Source organism: Vollenhovia emeryi, unplaced genomic scaffold, assembly GCF_000949405.1.
Source record: "Vollenhovia emeryi isolate VEMERY1.0 unplaced genomic scaffold, V.emery_V1.0 DF939127.1, whole genome shotgun sequence".
NCBI lineage: Eukaryota > Metazoa > Arthropoda > Insecta > Hymenoptera > Formicidae > Vollenhovia > Vollenhovia emeryi.
The window spans coordinates 677,269-686,896 of NW_011967239.1; the positions used below are offsets into that span (position 1 = coordinate 677,269).

At 46.1% G+C, this 9,628-nt stretch overlaps 2 protein-coding genes across 5 annotated transcripts; one reads left to right on the forward strand and one right to left on the reverse strand.

Moving 5' to 3' along the window:
• Positions 1-433: 433 nt before the first annotated feature.
• Positions 434-4,391, reverse strand: LOC105568760 (sorting nexin-25-like). The gene is made up of 11 exons (XM_012024665.1): positions 3,939-4,391; positions 3,562-3,872; positions 3,318-3,487; positions 2,852-3,246; positions 2,355-2,778; positions 1,926-2,230; positions 1,582-1,839; positions 1,377-1,513; positions 1,066-1,305; positions 618-900; positions 434-526 (listed from the first exon to the last, which is right to left on the reverse strand). The coding sequence occupies exons 1-11, from the start codon at positions 4,173-4,175 to the stop codon at positions 473-475; spliced, it is 2,814 nt and encodes a 937-aa protein (XP_011880055.1). The 5' UTR covers positions 4,176-4,391; the 3' UTR covers positions 434-472.
• Positions 4,392-5,412: 1,021 nt separating this feature from the next.
• LOC105568763 (lipase 3-like) lies at positions 5,413-9,615 on the forward strand. 4 transcript variants are annotated; one of them, XM_012024672.1, is made up of 9 exons: positions 5,413-6,199; positions 6,691-7,173; positions 7,562-7,769; positions 7,869-7,983; positions 8,382-8,625; positions 8,708-8,866; positions 8,950-9,037; positions 9,140-9,285; positions 9,446-9,615. In XM_012024672.1, exons 2-9 carry the CDS (start codon positions 7,051-7,053, stop codon positions 9,599-9,601), a joined length of 1,239 nt encoding a protein of 412 aa, XP_011880062.1. In that variant the 5' UTR covers positions 5,413-6,199; positions 6,691-7,050; the 3' UTR covers positions 9,602-9,615. The 4 variants fall into 4 exon arrangements, with proteins under 4 accessions (XP_011880062.1, XP_011880060.1, XP_011880059.1 ...); XM_012024670.1 differs by having other exon boundaries at positions 5,413-5,943; positions 6,067-6,199; positions 7,562-7,983; XM_012024669.1 differs by having other exon boundaries at positions 7,562-7,983.
• Positions 9,616-9,628: the final 13 nt, after the last annotated feature.

Consider the following 9,628-nt stretch of genomic DNA (forward strand, 5'->3'; position numbering starts at 1 on the left):
ACTCTGACTCTCATTCAATTACATGAATATTCTCGTGTTCAAATAGACTTTTATAAATATAACGATATATTCGTATCAATTTTGCGGTAACTATAAAGTGCTTTAAGTTGTTGGTCGTTTCTAGCAAGCATTATGTGATATAGGAAACATTCAAACTAATTTTGCGAAATGTGCGCTATGATATATGTCATTTGTTATGTCTCTCGCAAAAACATTTCGACTATAAAGAAATAATATATTTAGGAATGTTTGTTAATAAAGCGTGTAGTTTATTATACGTTATCCGCATTAGAAATATGTACGTACATACGTATCTTTCTCAATGTTGGCTATATGTAATCGCTATTTACCTGTGGATCTATAATTTCACTGTGTGTGGAAATTACATGGTGTAAAATCCGCTAAGAAGGAATGAAACGGGGTTGCGTATTCATTATAATATCACATTGATACTTTATTTCGGTAAGGAACATTATTTACGCTGCAGTTCTGGAAATACTTCGTACATTAATACTTCAAATATATCCTGTAAAAGAGAGAAATCAGTAAAAAAAAGGGTGTAAAAAGATTTCTGTACACACACATATACACACACCTCGAGAGTAGATTTGACTTACGTAAAATAACTGTTTATTCAGATTCACGTTCTGCAGAGAATCGAAAACTTTAATCGCACCACGCTGAGCGCTCTGCGCTCCCACTAGATTCGTCAATACTTCAGGTACATTGTTGAGAAATTGCCTACGCGCCTCGCCTCGTGTTTTCAACTTTTCCTCGTCGGTGCGAAGAACTGTTTCGGACACGAGCTGTCCGTTCGGCCACCACGATCTCGTAAATAATTGTATGTAATAATGAAGCATCGGCTCGGAAAATACCCAGGCAACGGTATCTCTGATTTGTCTGCAAATCAATAACGTGTTAAATTTATCTTGAAAAATATCTTTATCGCTTCATAAAATATTAAGAAAGTGAAGAGATTAGTTATTTATACTTTAAGTATCTAAAAACGGACAAAGATTCTATAAATCTTATGTAGAATAAAATTTTGTACGCGCGACGTCTCACCTATTTATGGTACGTCCGTAAGTAATCTGTACGAAGGTGATGAGAGACCGTCTGAGCCAACGAAATACTCCTCTTAAATCGAAAACTTCTCCGAGAAGCGTGTACAGCGGCTCCGCGATCGCATCCTTACTGGCATTCAGATAGTTGTCGGTGCCGGTACGGCCCGTCTCGCTATCGTCCAACAGCAACGAATAATCCTCTTCGTCTTCCTTGTCGCGTAGCTCGTGGCTACCGACAGATCTGTCAGACAGAGATTTACAGAGTCAGCAAAAATAGATCAATGGCGATGCGACGAAATTGGTTGCGCGTACGTTTTGAATAACGTGGACAAAGAAAAGCGGGATTTCTTGGGAGACGGCGCCACGACGGCTTTAAGGTGCTCCGAGCTCGGACTGAGAAAGGCGTACAGTGCCTCACTTTGATTAAGCCTCTCATCTTCTAAGACGAACTGTAAAAATTAATGAATAAAGCGAGCAACATTAATACAACAGTCCAGATTCCTACTTAAAAACGTACATTTAAATATTTTTGTATCTGCATCTTAGCCTTGTCGAGGGTGCTCTTGTCGGATTTTCCGAAAAACTTGAGAGGCTGCGAGGGTAGGTCCAGGCTCTTAACGTTAGAACATAACTGACGTAATTTTCTATGAAGATCTTGAAAGTCCTGCAGTTTCCTCAACACCACCCATCCGCTGGATATGCTCTCGTCATTGTCCTCGTCCTCTGCCATATGGACAACCAGTACAAATTGCGGAGGATCCCCGTTATCAGGCATCTATTCAATAAAAAGAAATAAATTAAAAAATCGACAAGAAAATTCCTCAGTAAATGTGCACAAAGAAACGGGTCGTACTGCATTACCTCTGCACTCTGTACGTCGGCTCTCCAGTGACCTAGATGTTCAGCCCACATTTCCGTGTGATTTAAATGCGCCTCCAACTGTCGTTTTTCACCTTGCAGCCATTCGACCTCTTTCGCCAATATACTGAGTACTTTGCTCTCGGGCTTGAGAGAGGATTTGAGCGCCTGCAATGCTTGCATTTTGTTGTTTAATTTCTCGTGCAGCTGATCCAGTTTGCTACGAGCGTAATTCGATCGTTCGCCAACAAGCAGAGTCGAGGACTCCGATAGCGTGCCATCAACGATCTCGCGGTCTTCAACCAAACCTGACGCACGACAAAAGTTTATTAATATTGGCAATATATAAGATAACGTTTCTGAATAATTCATGTCCAATTAAAGATTAAAATAAACTTTAATTGAATAAAATCTAACTTAATATATACCGACCTTCGGCTCTTTCATTGAGCAGTGCCTCCTGCATGCTTTTATATTGCTCGCTAACGAGGAACGACGGATAATACTTGTCCTGAAGCGTCTTGACAACGTTATCTTGGACCTCGTAAAAGACACTGGGTCCCGTGTCGCCCAAGAGAAAGGCCTCCATCCGCTTTCGCACGTTTTTATCCACCTTGATCTCGGCGGTGGGCGATCTGATGTAAGTGTAAAAGATCTCGGCTCCCAGTTGATGCCAACTGGACCGTTCTGCGGCGCGTAATTCTTGCACCGCCGCCCAGTAACCGATCAATCCCTGACTGGCGACCTGTTCCAGAAACTGAGACAGATGTCGTCGGCCGGTCACGTTGTCCAGAATCGCTTGCAACGGGAGTATCCTGCCTTCCGCGACCTCCGCGGCGTCGCAGATCTCCATATCCTGAAAGATACGACTGTAATAAGTATTGGCCGCATCACCGTAATTCGCGCGAATGAATAATTCTCTACGCAACCTGACGAGGATATCCGTCCCACCCAAGCGTCTGCATGTGACACTCGCACGTGTTCTTAGCGTACGTCAACTGGCTGATGTACCTCTTCAGTTTTCTCGCTCGGATCGCATCCGAGTTCCCGAGCGCGTTATTTTCCGGGTCCAAACCTTGGGCCCGTTTCACGTTTTGCACCGTGGTGGCTTGCATAATCTCGGTAACGATATTATATCTGATATGCTTGAGAACTTCCAGATCCCTGGTGCCCTTGATCATGCGGATAAAGTCCTCGAACGATTCCGCGTACTCGTACGTTTTCCTGTGCATCGCCTCGGCAAGCTGCTGCTGATCAATGTACGTCAGGATCTTCTGATTGATGTAATCGGGATCCGTGATCAAGTCTATCGCCGGCTTCAGGACTGAAGGAAGAGATAACTAAAGCTGTCTTAATCGAAGCTGCGCATTATTCGCAAACATTTTCGATGCTTACTTTTGCACGTGAGGACTTCCCTCAGGAGAAACTTGACCGGAGAGAGGGAGTAACTGCGCGGCAACAAAAACAGGATGTAAAGTTCGCTGATCTTCCTCAGATACTCCAGCTCGGCGACCGGCGACATCAGATGCGCCGACAAAATAAATACAGGGTCCTCCCCCTCTGACCTAAATGCGACAAACGAATCAGCGGTTGCTTCTCGCCTCGCCCCGCGAGCACGCCGCCGAAAAGAGACGCTTACGAAGCCGCCTGGGCTATCCTGATCTTTTCGAAGTGGAAGGTCAGCTTGTTCACTATATTGCAGACCACCAATTTAGTGTGGTCGACGCGCGACAGGCGGTCGTGCAGGCTCTGTATCGCGCCCCACACGTCCTGCTTCATGCTGTCTATCAACTGCTCCGAGCCGAAGGCCAGATCGTTCAGCCAGAAGCCGACGAAGTCTTGAAAGACCAGATCTAGGAGATTCTGCAGAGCGCCGTCCACCAGGCGAGTGAAAACGACGGGGTAACGCGCGTGCTTCCTGGCGCTGGCCGACTTAGGCTCGTATCCCTTCTGAAAGGTCAACAATCGAGAATGAACGGCTACAATAGCGTCACACCGGTGCTTCGCCCGTCGTACCATCAACATATTATGGAAGGCGTCCACCTCCGCGACAGTTTTAGCCGCGCCAGAGCCGGTCTGGTGCTTGGGCGACAGGGCTATGTTGATCAGTATCATGATTAACGGGCCGACGAGCAAACAGGAGCAAGTTAATACGATGTAGAGGCAACAGCACTGGATGCAGGTCCAGTCCATAACGATCCCCAGGCTCACGACGGCCAGCGACAGAACGCAAACGACAACGGGGTTGACCATGACTCCTTTCCTCCTCTGACGAGGCGGCGAACACGGAGAGATGACGGTGCTTACATCAGCGAACGTGTGCGCCCCGTGACGCTCTTTAATCTCGCCGCGCTGATAACGCAAAACAATACCGAGGGCCTCGCCATTTTTAAATGCCCAGGCGCTTCGCACTTTACGCTCCGATTTGCGCGCAGGCGGCGCCTACCCGCCGCACGTAGTTCGGCGCGCCATCACCAGATGGACGCCGAACTCGTGTGCAAGCAAAATTCGGTGGGTACTAATGGCCGCGTTCAGCAAGCACATCTGCTGAGCGAGCGCTCAACGATTACTTAACATGATTGGCTGGATCTAAAAGTATTAACCAATCATACTGAGCGCTCACTCAGCAGTTGTGTCTGCTGAACGCGGCCAATATCAGTAAGCATAAGAAAATCGACCAATCACAGTCGAGAACGTAAAGCAATAACGCAAGCAGTAGCAAATCCAATCTGTTGATTTTCTTACTGTAACCCCTGGTCCACAATCTTGCTTTAAGTAAGCTGTAAGCCTTAAGCCGTAAGAAATTAACCAATCATAGGCATTTATTCCCCTCACTCTCACCTGTGATTAGTTAATTTCTTATGGCTTAAGCCTTAAAACTTACTTAAAGCAAAATTGTGAACCAGGGGTAAGGATCGTTTAATTATGTACATTTTATTGCAACGAGACTCGAGAAATATATTGGAAACAATTTGATATCAATGCGCGCAATTATTCGACGGCCTCCCAGCGAGAAATGACTCGTCGATCGATGTTGAAACCGCGAGTCGATATCGACACCGTCAAATCTCTCACTGGGCTTCGAGCGAAAAATCGCGGGAAAACAAAGACCGGAGCGGCGAGTCGAGTGACGTCGCGGATTTCACGTTGCTCCGGAGATTATCGGCGCGATAAGAGGAGAGGTCGCGCGCGGTGGAAACCACTTTTCACCCAATTTCTTCCGCGCGGTTAGAAACGATGGGGCTGACGAAATCGACCTTGCGTCGCGTCGCTACGGCCTAGTTGTTGACAGCCGCGCTTTCGCAATACCGCGCGCGCCGAAGATAAGGAGATTGCCGATTCGGCGGCAGCCGCGAGTGCCGTGCCATGTGCGTCTACCTTCGAAACGGCGCGCGTGCTCCAATTAGCGCCGCGCGCGCTGCGGCCGCGGAGACGTTACCCACGTCGAATATCGCGAGAGCGCGAAACGCGGAATTAGATCCGAAGGTGTCGGGCACTTAGGCTTCTCCTCGTTCGAACTTCCGACTTACAATTAGCGATTAATTTTTGGCTCCCGACATCGAAGCCTTCATGAAGAATTCAAAATGACTTCCTAACTACAATTAATGGCGATTACATAATTTTTCTGGAAGCTCGACGAGAGATGCAGTAAATCAATTTCTACTCGTTGTCAGATTTTCCGCGGTTTTATCTCCCGCGCGTCATGCGCGCCTAATATCGCGACCTGCCTCTTGAGATCCGAATTCGCGGCTCATTTCAGCTCGATTGTCTCGCGGGCGGGAATTTTAAGTCGGAATCAAATCGCCCGCCAACCTCCTGGCGACTCCTGTTCTCCCGATAACTTCGATTTTTCGAAGGTATCGAGAGCACGTGTTCTAGCTCTCACCTAACCTATTGTGCAATTGTCGGAATGAGGCAAATAATTATTACGTGTTTGCGTAAATACAGAGGCATTTCGGCGTATTGCACGGAACGAAACGATATGGGGCGTATTATAATACGTTATATACATTCCAGAAAGGTGCATATTATTTGAAACTATAACGTTGCATGTCATTACGATACTTCTACTCTTCCATTTTTAGATTATCGTTGCATTTTTTACATCCTAATTCTACAAGTCGCTACATTTAACATTTTACAGGTTTCACGGGACTTGATAATTTTTCATCTCGGCTTTCGTAAAGGATTTGAAATAAAAGAATCTAAGGTTAAGTAATGCGAGGGAAGCATGTTCAATTATACGCTCTGTGAACCTCTTCAGATGAATTTTTCAGGTATGTTCTCGTCGAATGTGAAGCGGATGGCGTTTCATTGTTTAATCTTCCTAACACTTTTACTTTTTGGTATTTAAACGTTTATTTCTATCAGTGTGAAACTTTAATTTCGGTTTAGTTCTCGCTCCTTTTCCAAGTTTTCAAACCACCCAAGGAAAATAAAAAGTCAAGATGATGTCAATTTGATGTCATATTGACCAAATTTGTGTCATATTTTGGTCAATATGACATCAAATTAACGTCATCTCGACTTTTCATTTTTCCTTGGGCAGAAAGGGATAAAAAATAATTGAACCGAGATTAAAATTGATCTGCATCGGTGGAAATGGACAATGCGAAACTTCAATTTCGGCTTAATTCTCCCTTTATATCTTTTACCAAGTTCTGGAACTAGAAAGGGATAAAACATAATTAAACCGAGATTAAAATTGATCTGCATTGGTAGAAGCGGACATTGATCCTTATACTTTCTGAATCAACGTTTATTTTAGCGCTACTGGACCGACGATCCGCGGCAGTTCTTTCAATGGATCGAAGCCGCTCACCGCAGTCTTCTCAAGAGATGAAATCGCTCGACCTTGAAGACACTCGTCGCCCGCGCGATCAGCGACGCTCTAGAAAAATCGCATCCATCCACCAATTTGGTGCGCGATCGCCAAGTTACTTTCCATTCTCCAGGTGAGGGCCGGGTCCCTCGAGGGTCGCGAACGCGAGGATGGGAGCGCGCAAAGCGGGCAGACGTCGCGGCGTTATCGCGCGGCGTGGATCTCCTGCACGTCGCGCCGTGATACGTATAAAATGTCGACGTGAGCGGGGTCTCTCGGCTCTCTCGTTGGACGTACGCCGCCGCGATGCCGTCGCCGATGAACCGCCGACACCGGATCCGCGTCGCGACCCTCGCCCTGAGCTGCTGCCTCGCGCTGGCGAACGCGTTCGTCAGGCCGGACGACAATCCCGACATCGAGCTCACGACGGTGAGTGTGCCGCTCTTGAGCGGCTTTACTTTGTAGCGACGTTGTGACACAACAAACCGCACTGGACGCGGCCGCAACAACGGATGGGATCTTGAATGTCAGTTAAACCGTCTTGCGCAATTACCCTCTCCTTTCACGGCGTTCATCTCGGCATTTAGACGCATTCTTATAGAAAAGAAAGTAACAAGAATGATGCTCCTGGAACGTAAACGATGCTCGAGGGTTCGGCGCGTCTCTTGGATGATCCTCTCGTCCGCTGGAAATCCTACTCTTGTTAAAATTTAACTTGTCCAATTGGCGCGCAAGACAAAAGCGGAGAAGATTAACTTGTGTCACTCAATTGTACCTTTCGGAAAAATCAGCACGTGTTCTTTTGCTTGTTGGACAGCCGGAACTGGTGACCAAGTACAGGTATCCCTTGGAGATTCATGATATCGTAGCGAAGGACGGCTACGCTCTTCAGCTGCATCGAATACCGCGCGGCCGGGACGATGAGGAGGAAGCCAAGTCCAGGATGAAAACGCCGATACTCCTGGTACACGGTCTGGGAGGCAGCTCCGCCGATTGGGTCCTTATCGGTCCTGGAAAGTCCTTAGGTAGGGCCTTACTTGTGTTCTGTAAAACAGAACGTTTCAAGTATAATCTCGACATTTCCTTGAACAAGGTAACACAACGGGGAGTTGTTCTCTTTCTAGCGTACATATTAGCCGACGCGGGCTACGATGTGTGGCTCGGAAATAACAGGGGCAACATTTACTCGAGAAACCACACCTCGTTGTCGCCGACCGATCGAGCTTTCTGGGACTTCAGGTAGCTGAAATGTTAGGGCGGGAGCATATGCATAAAGAAATTGATTGGTCCATAAGCAAATGCATAAGGAAATGAACCAAATTCCTTATGCAAAAGTGTGTGCTCCCAGCTTTACAAAAGGCAATTTTATCGCGAATAAGAGAAAAGATCTTAATAGAATTCTAGATGTTCGTGAAGTTTAGCTTTACCTTTTGTAGCTCTCTACCGAGAAGAGATTCCAAGTCTGATATCAGATATCTAATTGAACTAAAATATAAAGATGACAATTAAATCGCACTGCAAATCTTACATTTATACCTTTTTAAGAAATATTCATTTCAATACAAATTTACGACTTAAAGCATTTAAACGATTAAAAATAAGGAAGATCATCGCGGGGAAACTTGCACTTGTTTCAGTTATCACGAACTTGGTATCTACGATCTTCCCGCGATGATCGATTACGTTTCTTATACGACGGGACACGAGAGGATCTATTATGTCGGCCACTCGGAAGGTACAACGCAGTTCTGGGTGATGGCATCGGAAAAACCCGAGTACAATTCGAAGATCATTCTGATGATCGGTCTGGCGCCCGCAGCCTTCAGCGGTAACATTCGCGGACCGATCAGGAAGCTCGCCAAGTTGACGTACTTCGGCGTGGTGAGAGAAGATCGCCGTCCAAATGTTTCCGATCGACCACGAGCGACTTCGCGACGATGATCCCCTTGTACTTTTCTTACAGTGGGTCGGCGAGACTTTCGGATATCCGGAGTTCCGTTCGCGGACCGACTGGGGAAAATTCGTATCGAACCTATTCTGCCAGAAAGCGGCGTCCACGCAATTCATTTGCAGCAATATCCTGTTTCTGGTCGTTGGATTCAGTCGTGCGGAATTGAACACGGTAAGAATGAGGCGTATTCGATTCCTTGTAACGCTTCTGCCTTTTCACTCGCGTTATTGATCGAGCTTCCGTCGTTGCAATAGGAGAACCTAACGGTCATCATAGGCCACGTGCCCGCAGGAGCATCCTGGAAGCAATTCGTGCATTACGGCCAGGGATATATTAACGCAGGTAATACGGCAAGGCAATTGTATAAAGAGAAGAAAAGCAAATATGCCGAGCGCAATATTGTATAATGCCGAATAATCTGAATAAATTTCAAAAATGTTTCAGGACGCTTCAGGCAATACGACTACGGCAATGTCGACAAAAATCTTCGGAAGTACAATTCGACGACGCCGCCGGATTATCAATTGGAAAAAATCACAGCGCCGATCGCGCTCTTCAGTAGCGATAACGATTGGCTGGCAACAACGAAGGTACGATTGAAAAGTGCTTCTTTTTTTTTATAAAAATTGAATTCGACTTAATCAAAGTTTGTAGAAACTTTGATTAAAATGTGCGCCAAGTATTAATTTCCCTCTTTCGAAAATTTATGCGAAATTCGTCAAAATCTCTATGCTTTAATTCTCGTTTAAGGACGTAGAAGTCTTGTCTGCCAAACTCAGCAGTGTCGTGTTTCATTACAAGACTCCACCTAACGCTACCTGTAATCATTACGACTTCATATGGGGAAAGTCCTCTGTGCAAATGGTATCGCGGCCTATTTTGCAATTACTGGCCCAATATCAATAGCGACGCCGTTTCTGGGCTTAAAAAAAA

Excerpts from the sequence above, each read along its gene's own strand:
- LOC105568760 (XM_012024665.1), bottom strand. The coding sequence starts at position 4,175 with ATGGTCAACCCCGTTGTCGTTTGCGTTCTGTCGCTGGCCGTCGTGAGC. Across the intron at positions 3,247-3,317 it reads GGAAGTCCTCACGTGCAAAA|TCCTGAAGCCGGCGATAGAC; the intron begins GTAAGCATCGAA and ends CTCTTCCTTCAG. Across the intron at positions 2,231-2,354 it reads GCTCAATGAAAGAGCCGAAG|GTTTGGTTGAAGACCGCGAG; the intron begins GTCGGTATATAT and ends GTCGTGCGTCAG.
- LOC105568763 (XM_012024669.1), top strand. The coding sequence starts at position 7,051 with ATGCCGTCGCCGATGAACCGCCGACACCGGATCCGCGTCGCGACCCTC. Across the intron at positions 8,626-8,707 it reads AGTTGACGTACTTCGGCGTG|TGGGTCGGCGAGACTTTCGG; the intron begins GTGAGAGAAGAT and ends CTTTTCTTACAG. Across the intron at positions 9,286-9,445 it reads ATTGGCTGGCAACAACGAAG|GACGTAGAAGTCTTGTCTGC; the intron begins GTACGATTGAAA and ends TTCTCGTTTAAG.